This window comes from Protopterus annectens, chromosome 7.part0, assembly GCF_019279795.1.
Source record: "Protopterus annectens isolate FY-2018-M chromosome 7.part0, PAN1.0, whole genome shotgun sequence".
In the NCBI taxonomy this organism is placed as follows: domain Eukaryota; kingdom Metazoa; phylum Chordata; order Ceratodontiformes; family Protopteridae; genus Protopterus; species Protopterus annectens.
In genome coordinates, this window is record NC_056739.1 from 620,189,263 (window position 1) to 620,208,198 (window position 18,936).

General features: G+C 37.4%; 1 protein-coding gene across 1 annotated transcript in view; it reads right to left on the minus strand.

Moving 5' to 3' along the window:
- VPS13C (vacuolar protein sorting 13 homolog C) overlaps positions 1-18,936 on the minus strand; it is a 6,956,796-nt gene that overhangs the window by 915,342 nt on the left and 6,022,518 nt on the right. Inside the window, exon 73 of the mRNA XM_044076309.1 lies at positions 10,736-10,849. Coding sequence (XP_043932244.1) covers positions 10,736-10,849 — 114 coding nt within the window. The remainder of the gene's footprint in view (positions 1-10,735; positions 10,850-18,936) is intronic.

Below are 18,936 nucleotides of genomic sequence, written 5' to 3' on the forward strand. Positions count from 1 at the left end.
TATACACTTGTACCTTCAACCTACCTCTCTACCACCAGTAATTCATATAGACTTGCTGCAATTCCTCTATTACCCCCACTTACCTCATCACCTTTATCACCCCCACTTACCTCATCATTAACCTTCTAAACACACTCTCATCTCCAATTTACAGTACCACAACCCATAGCTTCAGTTCACACTAATCTGTTTAAATACACAAAGGACTCTCTTCTATACTATAACTTCTAACTACCTCACTTTGCTTCTCTTACTCTCTTCTCTACACCCCTTCTTCTACTCCTATCCTACCTCTCCTCATATCACAAACAAATTAATCCATTACACCTTCCTACAACCTCCACTCATGACACCCTAGTCATTCAATACCAAAACTTATTCTCAATAGCACCCTCTATCTTCTCAGCTACAGACTCCTCCCTTCCCAAAATCAACCCCTCATGCACCCCAGCCACCCCAAAGTGCCAGCTACATCACCCTTCTCACCCATCCTCAACTTATCCTTTAAACACTTTGCTTCTTTCCAGTGACATTCATCCTAATCCTGGACCAAATTCCCACCACCTCACAAAGAACAAATCACAAATCCTGTAACACTTTACCCCAATGTGCCTGCTAATCATGTAATACTATACTCAATCAATATCCACAGCATTCTCAATAAAGTAAGCAAATTACATGCTTGGATGTCTCAACACTCCCTGTATAACAACTCTCACTTAAACCTGGCTCAAAGCTCACATCTCTGACAAAGAATTCCTCCCCCTTGGTTACAACATCCTATGTCTTGACAGACTTAATAAAAAAGGCAATGGAGTCGCTATTATCTACTCCAACCACCTCACCCTGTCCCCTCTACCCAACCCTCCCCTTCATTTCACCCTGCGGAACTCCTAACTGCCAAAATTTAATGATTACAAAAAACTTCATATAGCTCCAATATATATACCTCCTGGTGACAGCATCACTATACTAGAACAAATCCTCTCCTGGTTTGCACACAATATACCCTATAAAATAACTCTCCTAGGAAACGTCAACATCAACTGGCTATCACTGACCTCAAATAGACCAAGCTATTAATTTGCATGGCTTCTGGCAACAAATATCCACTCCTACTCATATTAATAAACCAAAACAAATTGCAGTTCTGTTATAGACTGGATACTAGTCCCTAATACAAGCTTATATCACCACCCAGAATCACTACCAAACTACACAGATTCTCCCAAAATGGTGCAGACACTCTAACTTCTACCCTAATGCCTTCAATAGCATTCTCTCCTCTATTAACTGGTCCTTTCTAACTTATCTGCCTCTTGATGAAGCAGTGCAAAAAATAACTCCATATTTCTAAACACACTGAACTCCCTCGTCCTCCTATGAATAATTGGAATTAAGTCCTTTAGTTCCCCCTGGTTATCTCAGACTACACGTTCTCTTATGCATAAAAATGACAATGCCTGGTAAGTCTGGACTAAAACTAAATCCCCACCTACAAACTTACAAGGAACTTTGCAACCTTACCATACAACATGTCAATGAAGACAAAAAACACTTTTACAATAAACCTCATACTTACACACCAGTAACCCCCAAAAATACTGGGACTCAATCAAATACTTCACCCAAGCAACCCAACTCCTATCCCCTGCCCAGACAATACTCCCACAGAAACTGCATCCATTTTTAACTCCTACTTCATAGAGGCTATCTGTAAACTTATGCAAACTCTGAATTCCTTTAACCCCCCCCTCACCATCTGACCACCACTAAACAAAACACCTTCTGTCTAAAACCAGTACCTGCGAGTTACATACAACACCTACTACTTAAGCTTAAACCATGCTCCTCTTCAGCTGATGACCTACTGCCAAGTCTTCCTACAGACAGCTGCTAACTCAATAGTCTATCCCATATCCATCATTATCAACCACTCCATAAGTAAATCCACAGTACCCCCAATCGGGAAACAATTTTATACTCTACCCATTCACAAAGGAGGCAACTCCACTGAACTGTCAAACTACAGGCCAATAAGAATTCCATCTCCTCTCTCTAAAACACAGGAAAATGTGTCCATAAACAAATCCTGGGCTATCTAATCCATGAAAACCTACTAACCCCCACCCAATATGGCTTCTGCCCTAATCATAGTACCACAACATCCTTCATTTCCTTCACTAACACGATTTCACTAGCCAGAGACAACAAACTCATTTCCTGTTTCTTCGTAGACCTCTCCAAAGCTTTCAACACTCTCTTTCACCTCATGCTCCTTGCTAAACTCTGACCTCAGTCTTTCAAGTTCAACAATATGCTGATTTGCTAGCTACCTATCCGAAAGACAGCAATCTGTTAAATGGCTCTCTTCACGATCACCTGCACTCCCCATCAAGTTGGGAGTCCCTCAAGGATCAATACTCTTGATCTACTTATTGTTCAACATCTTTACTAATCGCCTATGCGCATCCTGCCCTCAATCATCTCTCATACAATATGCTGACTACTCCTCAGTCATCACCATCTCAGATAACTTCTCTGGTCTGCACACTTTTACCCAAAAATCCTTCAAATCTATTGAAACCTGGCTCTCAAATAAGCTAATACTAAATCTTAAAAAGACCAAACTTCTGCTTTTCCTTCCTAAATCTCTCATCCACCTTAAACTCTCTTTCTCTATTGCATCCCTTCACAATACTACTATCATGGTTGAAACACGCACCATGCTTCTGGGTGCCATCATAGGCGACCAACTCAAATTTGACCTTCATGTACTCCATTGCATCAAGGAAACACACCAAAAGCTAGGTTTGCTGTACAGAAATAAAAAATTCCTAACTAATGACTCTCGATTCTCTCTTACCCATGCCTACCTTCTCCCTAGTCTCTTCTATGGCTCACAAATCCTTACCAAGTTGCAGTCCTCTCTAACTAAACTTGAAACCACTTACAATACAGTTGTCAGATTTGCTGCGAACCAAACCTCCAAATTCACAGCTTTCATACTCTCAAGACCTTAAAATGGCTATAATTCCTCCACCAACTCCTTCTCTCTCAACTACCCTCATTCATTCCATCCTCTACAAGCCCTCCTTCTGCTCAGATATTTCCTCACTTGTCTCTCTCTACACTCCTCCCAGGATCCTCAGAAGCTCTGATCAAACTCTATTAGAAATTTACAAGCCAAAAAGATAGACTGGACAAAATCTCTACAGTTGCACCCCTTTGCTCTCATGGAGCAAACTTCCCCTGTCTATTAGATAAAATAAACAATTTTCATGAATTCAAGAATGCTCTCAAAGACTTTCTAATAAATGGTTGACTAATTAGAGGATTAATTAATTGTATTTAAGTGATGTGTGTGTGAGATATATATAGATGCATGGTGTGGCATATTTTGTAACTCCAGGAAGGCTATGCCAAGGCGCCAGAGTGTTATTCAGTGTGAATAAACAATTTAATACAAGATTGGTGGCATCTTTTTCGCTGGCTTTGTAGTCTGGTGTGGACTTTCTAATAAAGACCTGGACATGCCACTGAAAACATCCTCCCTGAACTTCTAAACAATATCTTCACACAGATCATCTACCTTCCCTTACCCTAATACCTTCCTCTCAATCTTACCACTTTTTGAACCTTCACTCCTCCTCCCTTTGCTCTCTCTTCTGTCCTCTCTAAATTTCTTTACTTCTTCCCCCTACTTTTAAAATTTGCTCTCAGGCTTACTATCCCCCGACTACAGCATCTTAGTCTTAAATACCATAAAGGAACTGTCATAAAATAGTCTTACTGAACTAGGTGATAAAGTTTGTTTATTATGCTCTGGACATTGCCTGTACAAAACAAATTTGCTTCAAAACTTACTATCTGTTCTCTTGTACATTATGATTTGTATCTTGTAAATAGTTCTTACAAACTGCATTTATTATGCTCTGTGTATAAATTGTACAAACCAATATCTGTCTAATCTTGTAGTGTAACACTTTGTTTATTCTCATTAGCCACTTAAGGATTTGCTTTATTTGTTAATGTGTTATTCTACTGTATATGATTGTGGAGCTTGTCTCCTGGGCCTCCGCTTGAAAAGGGCACTAGCTAAGTTAGACTATCCCGGTCAACAAACAAATAAATGTCAGAACTGTCTGAAAATTTTTCCTCAGGAATTGGTTTACTGACAATAACTACAGGTAAGGATTTCTGAGCACCAGGATTAACAGCCTGTAATAACTGCCTAGCTAAGGTAGGATAATCATCATTATGAACAGAAATGTCTAATTTTCTGTTTTTTGCTTTGTAGGCAATGACCTGGAAGACAACTGACTAGGATATGGCATTTGAGCCCCATCAAGAAGTCTCATTCCTTGTTCAGTCACAATAGAACTAAACCAAAAAAGATATACTTTAATAAATATATATTGGATTCCAGGTATTGGTTCAAACATTGTTAAAATGCATTTAAATAAAATAGTCTCCCTAAAAGTAATTTAATAACAGCAGGTGATTTTAATTGTATATTAAATGATGAAGATACTAACTCCTCAGTAAAAAGAAAAATTTAAACTTCAGCTAAATTACTATTGAACTTTATGCAATCATTTATATTGAAAGATATAAATAGCCTTGCTGATTTAGACTCCCTTCCATACACTCATTACTCCCACAGACATAAAACAAACTCCAGAATAGACAGAATTCTAATATCAAAAGAATTAACAGATGATTTAATTAAAGTAAAGGTTATTTCATGTCCCTTATTCGATCACAACTCAATAACTTTTGAATTACTAATCAAAACAAATCACACTGTTATAATTAAAAGAATACTGGCATACATAACTAATTTGAAAGAATTTAAAGAATTTTTACTTTTAGAGATACAAGACTTTATCACATTAAATAATACTAATAATATATCAGAAGTTTATATTTGGGATGCCTTAAAAGCCTTCCTATATGGGAGAATTCGCTCGTGGTATAAGAATAAAAGAAAATCCTGGGACAAAGAATTATTAGATCTACAATGTAAATTAGATAAGCTAAAACCTAACTTAGATAGTAATACTGATAGAAAAAACAAAGAGAAATAAATAAATATACTAAATACAAAATACCTTGAGATCTTAAACCATAAAACAAAAATCAGAACAGAGAAATTCTAATTTATAACCTTCTCATCGAACCCTAGATCTTTAAATATCTTGGCAAATAAAACAAAAAGACTTAAAAAACTCAACCATATTAAGGAGATCTATTCCCCAAAAAAGAAGAAACTTGTATCTAATATACACAATATTTTACTGGAATTCAAAGAATTATTTCATAAGATAAATCAGAATTCCCACATAACGGATTCAAAAGATTTGATTAAGACATTTATAACAAAGTATACTAAATATAGATTATCAAGAGATCAAACTAATAATATAGACAAATCTATTTCTTTACAAGATATACAAAACCGGATAACAAAATTTAAATTACACAAAGCCCCCAGGAATGATGGCATTATCCCAAAAATATATAAATTATTACCTAAATCTGCTTTAAATATTATGCATAAAGTATTTAATATTTCCCAAAGCAACATCTTCACACCCCCTTCTTGGAAATATAGCTTTATCTCACCAATAATCAAATCAAACAGAGATCCTACTAAATGTTCTTCACAAAGACCAATCTCTTTATTAAATAAAGATTACAAAATGTTTATGTCCATCTATGCTGAGAGATTAAAAGTTTTTTGCCATCACTAGTAAATGATGATCAGACAGGTTTTATTGTAAATAGAACTACTTATGACAATATAAGAAGAACAATTACTTTGATAGATTCAGCATAAACCTCTAATAAAACTTTAACTTTAATAGGTTTAGATATAAATTGTGGCTTTGATTCAGTTAATTGGGACTATTTATTTATTTTGCTAGACGAATTGAATTTCTCGGATACGTTTATAAATCTTATAACAAACTTATATAAAGGGAGTGAGGCAGATATCAAAATTGGCACTGTCATATCAGAAAACATTCCTATTACAAGAGGGACTAAACAGGGATGTCCTTTATCCCCCTTTTTATTTACATTGATTATGGAACCATGGGCCAATTTAGTAAGAGATGATGAAAACATTGAAGGTTATAAGTTAAATTCAGGTACTTCATCTAAAATTCAATTATTTGCTGATGATATTCTGGTAACAGTAGGAGAAAACTACAGATATATTCCTGCCATATTTAAAAATATTAATACATTTCAAAAAATATCAGGTTTAAGTTTTAATAACAATAAAACTCAAATCATCCCAATTAATCTAAAACAAAACACAATTCAACAAAAGTATAAAAACTTATACCTCAAAATAATCAGATAATATATTTAGGAATACTGATTACCAATAACATAAAATATATCATTCAATTAAACTTTAATTGCTTAAGCAAAATTGAAGATTCTATAAAAAATGGAATAATTTACTCTTTTCCATGGATGAAAGGCTTTCTATTATAAAAATGACTACTCTTCCTAAAATGCTTTATATTATTCAATCACTTTCATTAATTCCCCCTAAAACGATAATTAAAAAATTTAATTCTTTGTTATTGAAATTTCTATGGTATCCTAATAAATCCAGAATAGCTTTGCAACATCATATAAATGACTGGACAAATGGTGGTATAAGATTTCATAACTTGGAATTATATACATTATCCTCGATTATTAACATAGTCTCCTTTCAAATCAATATTACATATTCTTCTAAATGGAAACAATATTTAATCTCGTTAGCATGGGACTCTTCTAATAAACTAAACATTCAAAAAACACTAATGTTAAATAATCCTATTTTGTGGATATTAAAAGATATCTTTACAGTACAATCATATAAGTTAAATAAATCAAATTATTTGCTACTCATCCTAAAAACATTTAGGTACTTTATTTTCAAATTCACTAATTATAAAACATGGATTTTCCTTCTTTTCCCAATTGCTTTTACTCAAGGTATATTAACCACGATAGATAATTCAAAAATGCTATTATTCAAAGAGAAACATCTTATTTATTGGTCTCAATTAATAGACAAAGATAGGATAAAGTCTCTTGAGGAACTAAAATTTGAATATGACATAGACTCTAACTCATGGCTATGTATACAGGAATGTAGACAATATATTATAAATAATTTGGAATCAATTCCCTTACATTTAGCATATCCATTACCTAAAATTATTTTATTTTTGACTACACTTATTCAAAATATAAACACTGACAAAAACAAATTAGCACACAAACAAAATACTGATAAATATTGGGAATATTTCAATATAATTACTAACTATGCTCCTAAAGATCAAGACAAACAAAATATATTAGAATCAGCTTACTACACTACATATTCCCTAAAGTGGAAATTATACACCTGGAAATATATGCATAGATCCTTTATAACACCACAAATTCTAAATAAATTCAATAAGAACATCAATGATTGTTGGAGATGCAAAGAAGTATTAAAGGCTGACTGGTCAAGTATGTTCTATGACTGCATACTTCTAAAAAAAATACTGGGAAGATATAAATAGTTTTCTTCAAGGTTTATTTACAGATAATTTCTTGATTTCTAAATCTTTAATTATATTTAACACTCCAATACATCAAAGTGTTAAAAGACCTAAATATACATTAATATGGACTATTTTAGCAGTAGCAAGAAAAATAATAACAATTAACTAGAAATCAGAAACTTCCCCTACGTTTCAAGAATTCAAAAACCTTCTTACTGAAGTTTGCAGTCTGGAACCTTTGACCATTAAGTCAAGAACTAATAGAAACATGTCTAGAATTAATATGTGGAAAAATGTATTAGACTTGCTAGAAAATTATTGATTGTATATGAACTAACCAATAATTTAGTTCGATATTTATCTGAACGTCATTTGTAAATAGTTATGTTGTTTGTTAGATATAGAATGACTGTTTTTTTTTTCTTTTTTGAATATTGTTAAAAAATGGAACACTTTATGTAATTTATTTCTTTATTCAAATTTTAATAAAAATCTTTTTTGAAAAAAAAAAAAAAAAGTCGTCTCATTCCCTGGTTGCCCTGAGAAGCATTCCTAGAGTGTCTCATAGACACAAACATGATGGTTCTCACATGTCCAAATCAGATAGTGGAATAGACGAAGAAGATGTGGTTAAACTCCATTACATGGTGACTGAAAGGACAATGGTCTGAGGAACACCAACTGGCCTCTACAGGTAAACTTACTAACATGTGAGGCACAGTCTGAGCTTGCAAGGGCTGTTGACTGTGCTGTTTCTTACTTCTAGGTGCAGCTGGACCAGAGTTAAGTATCCATGCTACTGCTGAAGAAGAAGTCTGAATGCTGGAAAGAAGTGCTAAACAGAGTCAGACAGAAGGTAAGCTGTCAAACATCTGCTCTCAAGCATCAAAGACAAGCACACACGCGAACACACAAACCTACACTTCCCACTCAGACCCTTTTTTGTAAAAGCACAAGTATAAAACAAAAAATCCTGTCAGAAATAAACTACTGCTACTCAATACACACTTCAAGAAAAATAACAGGTAGGTTGTCTTAAACTGCAAATAAACACTAAAAATATTAAAAATATTTTCTGCCTGTTTAGAATACTTGCCAATCCTCAAAATTTACATCTATACATTAACAGCTTACCTAAGCAGTAGACTTTAAACACAAATTAGCCCCTAAATGTTTTTTTAAAGATGAAATGCCCCTTCTAGTTACTAAATAAAATATAGCAGCTTTTTCTTAAAAAGGCAACACGTTCTGTATGGAAGGGCTCCCTGTGGGGACCTATCTGGCAGAAATGAAGCTTGAAGGCCGACAGCTGCTGTAAAGCATCAGCGCTAATTCCTTTGAAGGCAGCTAAAAACAATGAAGTTGATTCACTCTGACTGTTGATTTTCCTCCAAGGGGCTGGCCAAACAGTAGTCAGAGATAAAGTCTTGGAGGAATCCAGGGTTTTGTGAAGTTGGCTGGTTGTTTTAATCTGGCCAGGATAGAACCCATATAGCCAAAAAGCCACTGCTGCAGTGAGAATAATGAACATTAACATTTCAAATCTATCCCTGATCACAATTGACCAATTTCCATCTGAGACCAAGCAAGAGCTAACACAGATTTAATATACATATATATGAAATTTAGTTCAGGACCGAAGAGATACAGAGCATAGAGGTAAATACAGTAAGAGTGTAGAAAGCATGTACATTTACAGTAATTGAAAGAATATCAACATAAACAGTGATATCCATTTATGTACAATCACCAGGTGATGATGATGCCTTACCCACTAGCAGAATAGGAGAAGAAGCGGTCATCAGGTGATGATGATGATGCTTTGCCCCATTATTTTGGCTTTGTTAAAAATTCTTGTGGTTCTAGATTGAGAGATGACCTCCAAAGTACATTTTTACACTTACTACATACAACTTGCAGGGGTGTGGGTGGATGTAGAAGTTTAGTCCTCCATTTCAGGAAACAGCCCCCATGCTAAAATCCTTTAGCAGTATTACAAGTTCTGAGATTCAGAGTCATATGCTGCCATGTGCACTACTTTCCACATCTGCACAACTGATAATTGCAGATGATGTACTGCTAAGATTACACAGGGCTGAGTTGGGGCTCTAATATCATTGCAAGGGATACTGTGATTTGGGCTTAAGAGAAAAAGCACAGCTTTCTGCGTATGGCACCAATACCTTCAGGAATTGATACATGCATTAAAACTGAAACAAACAAAACTTAGCAACACTATGGTAATCTTGTGACTGGCAGCTTTTGTGAAATATACCCTGAAAGAGTAAAAGAAAACCCAGACAAAGTTTACACAGTGCAGGTGAAGTACTGTCAATAACATGAAGAGAGACACTGGGAGTATACAATTCAATGAACATACCAAAGGCAAATAATTGTGAAAAGCCACAAGGAAAGTTGGAACATTCTACAAACTGAAAAAACAGTCTCAGGTAGAACCAGAGAGGTTCTTATTCCACTGCATAAAGAATGGCTAGGTCTTAATCATGATTATCATGTTTAGTGCTGGAAGTGTTATCAATGCAAGGACATAACATAGTACCAAGACTGCTCAGGGTGTCCACAAAATTACACAAGGCCTTACCAAGTCCAGTCACTGGAATTTCTCATTTACATCTCATATAGATGAGGGAGCGGGAAAAAAAAAACAAGAAAATTCAGGGGCAACATACTTTAGAAAACAACATATTGGCAACACTTGGAAAAAAAGGAGGAATGATTCATTAGAGATGTTCATCAGTATTTTTCAATGAGATGTTTATGGGTATGCAGAGCAGCTTCCCACAAAACTCTCTGAGTTAGAAAATATTGAAGAATTGAAGTGTTGTGAATCATGTATATAGCAACTATAAAGAAAAGGAGGAAAACATGAAATACTACATATATTACAAAGGCAGAATTCTGTGAGGTCAGGACTCACTTGGTCGGTCCAGTCTTATCTACGATCGCTTCTGTGTCTCTGCTCAACAGTAAAGGAGTCATGTTTTTTAAGAATGAATCAGTCAGCATTACTTCAAAATCAGTTTCCTCTGTTCATATGTTACACTTTGGATCTAGGCCAATGCTCATACTTTACTTTCCACTAGGACAGCAGCTTCATAAAACTTAGTCTCACTTACATACCACATAACTTTTATGAAGGACCTTACCTTAATAGGAGAGATATGAAGTTGTTCAAAGAAACTGAGACCTGAAATGTCCTTCATAGATGACTCCATAAGTTCTGCATTCAGTGCCTTCATATCTTGTTCAATAAGTGTGTTCTGAAAAAGAAAACTAAGTATCAAATATAAACATTTATTCAGTTTAGCACTTCAGATATAATGGTAACAGAACACAAATATTTATCAAAATATTTCATTGTATAAAATACCTGACTGTAATGATACCAAGTGCTTTTGTAGCGGACAGAGCAGAAAGCCAAAATATGGGGCAATAAACCATTTGGATATTCAGAAATAAGACATGTTAAATATGGTCAACATAACAAATTATTGTCACCTGCAGAAATTTTTAAAATATGTCTAAGATATTCTTTCCTTTGAAGGACTAAGGGACTTGGTTACTAGAACATGAACACATACAGCAACAGTGACTCTGTACTACAAACTGCATAACTGAAGTAAAGAAGGGCAGAACAGCATCAGTGACATGACAAAGATGTCATATCTCACAAATCCTGACAATACCAATTATTAAACAAAATCTAAGTATTCTTGTGTACCTCTGATATAGTCAAGAAGAAAAGGTTTAAAACCATAGCACCCCAAGGGGCAAACCTTCTAAAGAAAATGTGAGAAAGAGAATATTATAGCTGAAGAAAAGACAGCAGAGTGCATATCCTTTTCTATATTCTACGTACTATACACATACATAAACAAAATCTGCATTGGAGTATGCTACAGGCTGCATCCATCACATACCTTAACTGAGCTACGAAACCTCAGGAACCATGAATTTTTTTCAGCACGGACCCTTGGTAGAATGCATGATGAGCTTCAGATCTAAGGAAAGACTGTTCTGTATTGTGTAAATCTTTTACACAGGATTAACTGGCAATCACTGTTCTAACTAGTACAACAACAACTACCTAGCTGACTTCCATAGGAATGTAAAACTACCAAATCCATTTAAAAGCTATTTCTACCTTCTCCCCATACAAGATATTACTAATACATATCCATATATACATATGCATGTGTATTCCATTCCCTCTAGCACTCTCTTATTCCAAATCTTCTCCACCCAAACTCCTGCTTTCTTTTCTCAGTGTGAACTGGTCCCAATCAATAATTTAAACAGTTTTTCCTCATCCTTTAGAGAGGAGCAATTTTCCCCTTAAAATGCACTATTCTATTTCTACTATTTACTTTCTACTTCTCCTGACTTGCAATACTGAAGGCAATCCATTTCCAACTCAGTTTTGTTTATTCCCTTTCATACTCATCCTCAATTAATATCTTACTTCTTAATGCTGGAATTATAAAAATGAACAAATAGGTACTTTTTTCATTATCTACAACACTAAAACAGTCACAATTATGGACACCTAGCTAAAGGAAGCACCCCTGCCTTCAATCACCACTGTCCAGTGTATTCTTACTTTGTTCAGTGTCATACCTAAGTACCAGGCTAGCTGGCCTTGTGGACATTTTAATCCTATACAGTTTTCCTTCTTGTGCTTGAAATAACCTATCACGCTTGGTGTTAGATTGGCCTTATCCATCCCATGGTCAATAATTATACACTATCCCTAGTGAGAATAAATTTGATCATACCAAAAATAATTTGAGAGGACCCATGCATAGGATAAAGCACTAAGAAGTTGCCCTGTCCATCAGTAGCACAGGGGGAACTACAGGGAGTAACTTTTCTGTTTCATATCCAGATACAAGCTGTAATTTAAAATGGACTGGGATGAGCTTTGTGTTCTGTCGATGGGGAGTCTGTTCCAGAACAGTGGTATCCTGTACAAGATAAAACCTGTCCCTCCAAACTGTTCTACTGATGTTGCATAATAAATTTACATCCACAGACATAGTAGTTCTGTTACCATTTAACTTACTGAATATTTTAATAGAGTTTTTATTTTTAGTTTGAGACATTTTATTTTATTGTTTCAACCAAAATGTGTTCACTGTTGTAAGAAAATACTTCTATATTGCACCCTTAATAATCCATCAGTATTAATATGGATGAAGCTTTATATGCAAGACACAGGTCACCTCTTAGCAGGCGGTAAGATACAGACTATAGTGGCAGGGCTCAGAGTCAGCTCACGGACACATTTTTAGATCCTGCATCCTTTTATCAAGGCATCTCTGGGAGCATTCTCAGATGTTGCTTATGCCTGGACAGATATATGCCAAAGGGGGTATCATACTCAATGACTGACCAAATGAGGTCTGTGTAAAAGGGTGCAATATAGAAGTATTTTCTTACAATAGTGAACACATTTTGGTTGAAACAATAAAATAAAATGTCTCAAACTAAAAATAAAAACTCTATTAAAACATTCAGTAAGCGCTTTCATCTTTCCACAGGACTTCTTCAGACTGAATGTAACCATTTCAAACACACCCTTTATATAATAATTAAAAGCCACATGACATAATTAGTCCCTAAGACTCTTCCTTTTTAAATAAACATTCACACTTTCTTTGTCATTTAATCCAGGTAGGTGGCAAGCATCAAGTCTTAATTGCCACACATACTCTTTCCAATCAAGCTCTTCCTTCAGCATCAAAAGAGTTCTTCATAATTTTTAATTTGCTCTAATACAACTTTAAACCTTCCTAAACAATTGCCTTGATTATAAAGTTTAAAGATTAAAGTTTATTTAAAAAGGAAGAGCCTTAGACACTAAAGTGTGATTTTTAATTATTGTATAAAGGGTGTGTTTGAAATGGTTACATTCAATCTGAAGAAGTTCTGTGGAAAGATGAAAGCGCTTACTGAATGTTTTAATAAAGAGGGTTTATTTTTGGTTTGAGCCATTTTATTTTATTGTTCCTTTTGGTTTATGGCCAGTGTTTTTTCATTTTAATTTGTGGTTACATTTTGGTTGAAAGTTAGGCCAATTCCACACAAGTTCCCAAATCCTGAACAAGTGGCTCAATGCTTAGGGGCATATTGTCGTTGTGGTAGTTCTGCAGAGTAGATGGCTTCCCAAACTGCTGTCCATGATTTTGGCATAAGTTGATTTACTTGGGACAAACCTTCCTACAGAATAAGCAATCTGGAGATTCAATGGTTGCTCCTATCATCTCTGAAGAATTTATTACATCCTGGGCACACTACTACACCCTCCCTGACAACTACTAACTCAAATTCCCTCACCGTTGAAATCCTTCCTTATACTTGTGCTATTTTTCCCCAATAGCAGCACCTCCCCCATCCCCACAAAATACTGTCCAGTCACAAACTCGCAATTTTTTTCTGTGTCTACTTCTGCTATAAAAAAAACACCTACTTAAGTTAAAAGCAACCTTCTGGGCTGCTGATCAACCCTCAACTAACTACTTAAAATGGCTGCTGAAGCTTTAACTTTCCCAGTCTCCATTCTGATAAACAGATCCATATCTGAAAAATGATGTCACCATTTAATTTGGGGAAAATCGTACATTATACCAGTACACAAAGGAGACACATACCTACGTACCTACTCAGCACAGATCCTCGTGGTGGCCAGCAGAGTAATCCAAGCTTCAGAGAGCTAAAAAAGCGACTTTACCTGATTTAAGTATAATTTTTGTGGCTTTCCACTTCTATTTATCTAGCAACTGTATTTCGCCTGCTTGCTGATACATTGTTATTGTTTTTTCTGCATTTATTCTGTTTTTGCACTTGTTTCTCAGTTTGTTACTTTTAAAATCTGTAACTGTTGCAAATTGTTTGTGTAGGCTGTGATAGCCGATTTATAGCATTTATAAGTGTTTACTGTATCTGTTTCTGCTTGTTTTCTGAAAAAAAAAAAAATATCTCTTGTTTTCCCGCCTTACTAAGCTAGAATAGTCCAGTTTCAGAGCTTACTGATCCCTGGGCTTTGTTTGCAGTTCCTGTTACTGATTCTTTACCTAATTTGGAAGAGAGGAAGTTCCCTTGCTTACCAGTGGGAGTGGGAAGCATTGAGCTGCCTGTTGGTCCAGTTTTGTGAGGTTTCAGCCAGCAACTTGTAGTTTATTGGTCGTTTTGGGCCAGTTCCTAGCTTCTTTCAGCCCCCTGATATAAAAAACGCTAAACGCGCGTTTTTTGGCTTGTACCTACTCAGCACAGATCCTCGTGGTGGCCAGCAGAGTAATCCAAGCTTCAGAGAGCTAAAAAAGTGACTTTACCTGATTTAAGTATAATTTTTGTGGCTTTCCACTTCTATTTATCTAGCAACTGTATTTCGCCTGCTTGCTGATACATTGTTATTGTTTTTCTGCATTTATTCTGTTTTGCAATTGTTTCTCAGTTTGTTACTTTTAAAATCTGTAACTGTTGCAAATTGTTTGTGTAGGCTGTGATAGCCGATTTATAGCATTTATAAGTGTTTACTGTATCTGTTTCTGCTTGTTTTCTGAAAAAAAAAAAAAAAAAAAAAAATATCTCTTGTTTTCCGCCTTACTAAGCTAGAATAGTCCAGTTTCAGAGCTTGCTGATCCCTGGGCTTTGTTTGCAGTTCCTGTTACTGATTCTTTACCTAATTTGGAAGAGAGGAAGTTCCCTTGCTTACCAGTGGGAGTGGGAAGCATTGAGCTGCCTGTTGGTCCAGTTTTGTGAGGTTTCGCCAGCAACTTGTAGTTTATTGGTCGTTTTGGGCCAGTTCCTAGCTTCTTTCAGCCCCCTGATATAAAAAACGCTAAACGCGCGTTTGCGCGATTTAGCGCGGAGCTGCTACTGTTGCACACTAGGGCAGCGCCGGTTAAGCAGATTTAAACTATTAGGGCTACCTAAATTACACTCTTCAAATTTTCCCTTAAAACTACATTCCTCGAACTATACTACTGATCTAATCAGCGTATCCTATAACTAAAAAGATCATTGCTACTTGACTCCAAGTAGACTATTCTCTATCTGTTAAACCTAGCACTTGCTCCTACAGTACTTATTACCTTGATACGGCGCTCTTGTCATAGATAGTACCCCAAAAGGCAAACCCCCATTTCTCGGTCACCCACGTCCCCGGAATCTTCTTTAAAGTTTTTTTGTCTATTCCTTCTAGCATGTCGAGGGATCAGTTGCTAGTGTCCTCTCCTGCTCAGCTGGTGAACCTGGGAATATTGAGGCAATGTTACAATTGCCTCATGTACACAGACAACCCTCTCCTCCTCCCACAAAACACAAATACATGCGAGAGATGCAACTATACGGCCAAACTGGAGGCTGAGCTCTCTCAACATAGGACTGGCAAGACCAGTCAGGAGGAGAAGGTTACCACACACACTATAGACCCAGTCTCACATAGTACCATCACAACCTCAAATCATACACATAAACACACAAAGACATACTCGGAGGCTCTGATCAAAAATCTACCAAAACAGCAGAGGCCACCAAAGCAGACACCCAAACAACCACCACCTCAGAACACATCACCTGCAACACATAGACCTCACAGTCAGAGTGTCAAACAGTCACAGCCCTTAAGGCCAAACAAAATGCCAGACACACTAGTCATTGGTGACTCCATAGTCAGACACACTGACGTCCCGCTCACCAGACTGAGTAAGGAGAAGGTCACAGTAAGCTGCCTGTCGGGCGCTAGAATCCGCCACATAACGCAAGCACTCAGGTCTCTCAACAGCAGGTACAAGTCCGACTCAGTCATTGTCCACGCTGGTGTAAATGACCTGAGACGTACCTCCTTGGACTACATGAAAAGAGACATTGAGGAGCTCTCTGATTATGTAGCCCAGGCAGGTATGACCCTGACCTTGAGCAGTATCCTACCTTCACCAAGAATGATGCCACAATACAGAGATAAGATGATCAGCTTTAACAATTGGCTTAAACACTGGTGTCATTCAAAGGGGATCCAGTGTCTGTCTGCCTGGGATGACATGCTGGACAAGCCACGCTGCTTCACAAGGGATGGCTTGCACCTGTCACCCTGGGATTCCGGATATTGGCAAAGGCTCTTGCCACCCCCATAGTGCCTTTTTAGGCAAGGCTCAAATTCTAAACCTACCACCCTAGAACACAAAAAAGGAAAAAACTAAGGGTAATGCTGCTCAATGCCAGAAGTCTGAATCTCAAAATGCACGCACTCGAGGCCCTTCTCAGTATGGAGAACATCGATGTCTGTGCTGTGACAGAAACCTGGTTCAAGGCTCCTGAGAGCACCCCAGCACTATCAGGTTTTACCTCATATCATGCGTTCCGGCCCCAAAATCCGGACAATACCAAGAAAGGAGGGGGGTATCCATATTCATCAAGGACACCCACACCTCAAGACTGGTGGCAACGCACGATGCATCAGAGACCATCCAGGTGCAATTAACCATAGGCAAGACTGCTCTGCAAATTGTAGCATGTTACAGGCCACCCTCACAAACTCAGGAACCTCACATGGCCTTCCTGAAAACACTAGAGGGGATAAATGTATCACCAAACACCATCATACTAGGTGACTTCAATTACCCTAATATAGACTGGGAACACTACTCAAGCCCAAACACCCTAGCCCAAAAGTTCCTGGAATTCATAAACTCAAATGCCATGGAACAACTAGTTACCATCCCCACAAGAGGAGATAACATACTTGACCTCATCATCACGAACATGGGAGCACAATGTTCAACACCGGAAGTATACCCCTCACTGGTGAGATCAGATCACAAACTAATCTCGCTGGAGGTCCTCATCCCACCCCCACCTGAAATAAAAAAGACCACAGTAAAGAACTTCTCGAAAGCCGACTTCACACTTCTAAAGACTAGTGTGGTCTCCTTTAAGGCCCCCGAGCCGGTGGAAAACAGTACACAAGCCGCTGAATCACTTACAAATGCCTTCTACCAGCACCTGCAGGACTGCATGGATAAGGCAATCCCAAGCAAAACAAAGACTCTTTGTACCAAAGGCAAGTGTCCAGTCTGGTGGACCCCAGCCATCAACAAACTCTACAACAAAAGGAGGAAGCTACTACAAGATAGAGCAAAATCCTTAAAAGGTAAGACACCCTTGATCACTATAAGTAAAAAACTAAGAGCTCTCATAAAATCATCCAAAGCAAATTTTGAGAGAAAAATAGCTAAAGACTCAAAAGACAATCATAAGGCCTTCTTTAGCTATGTTAGAAACCTGGGAGGAAACTCCCAGATATGCTCAGAACTAGTTCAAAATGATGTGAAGATTACTGATCCTACGGACATTGCCAACATACTGGCTGACAGGTTCAGTGCAAACTCCCCCCCCCTCCCCCCCAAGAGGAGAGATATCTAGACCAAACGATTGCAGCCCCCCAAACATCTCCAACGCCCAAGTGAGAACTGCTCTCTCCAAAGCAAAAAACACAGCATCCATGGGACCTGATGGTGTCCCCGGCTGTGTGCTCCACGAACTCAATGAGGAATTAAACCCACAGCTAGGACAGCTGTTTAATCAAAGTCTTACCTCTGGATACGCACCCAGGGAGTGGCGCACTGCAACTGTGGTCCCACTTCACAAAGGCGGTGCCTCCACCGACCCTGGAAATTACCGGCCCATTAGCTTGACAAGCCTTATCTGCAAAGCCATGGAGAGGATCATAATGGACCTCATAAATAAAGACATAGGGAATTTGCAGACTTTGGATCCAACCCAGTTTGGCTTTGTCAAAGGCAGATCATGCCTTTTAAACTTGGTTGACTTTTTTGAAACAGTCACCAAAGCCATTGATGAGGGAAAGGCATTCCATACAGCCTACCTCGATCTGGCGAAGGCCTTCGATACAATACCCCACTCGGGTATCATTGAAAAACTCATCAGCTTAAATATTAACCCATACATCACAAGATGGGTTGCAAACTGGCTGAGTGACAGAACCCACAGGGTCAGAGTTGCTGGCGCCATGTCATACTCAAAGCCTGTCACAAGTGGTGTCCCACAGGGCTCAGTCCTGGGCCCACTCTTGTTTGGCATCTACTTCTCTGAAGTACAAGCAAACACAGGAGGGTTATGGCTGACAAAAGTTTGCAGATGACTGCAAACTGGGCGCCATAGTAGAAAACACATCTGACACAGATATCCTTCAGAAGGGTCTCACAGAAATGGATAACTGGTGCCAGAGCCATGGCCTAAAGTTAAATGCCAAAAATGCATAGTCATACCCTTCGGGAAAAACAAGGTTACCCTAGCTACCAAATAGGTGGCAATCCACTGAGCACAG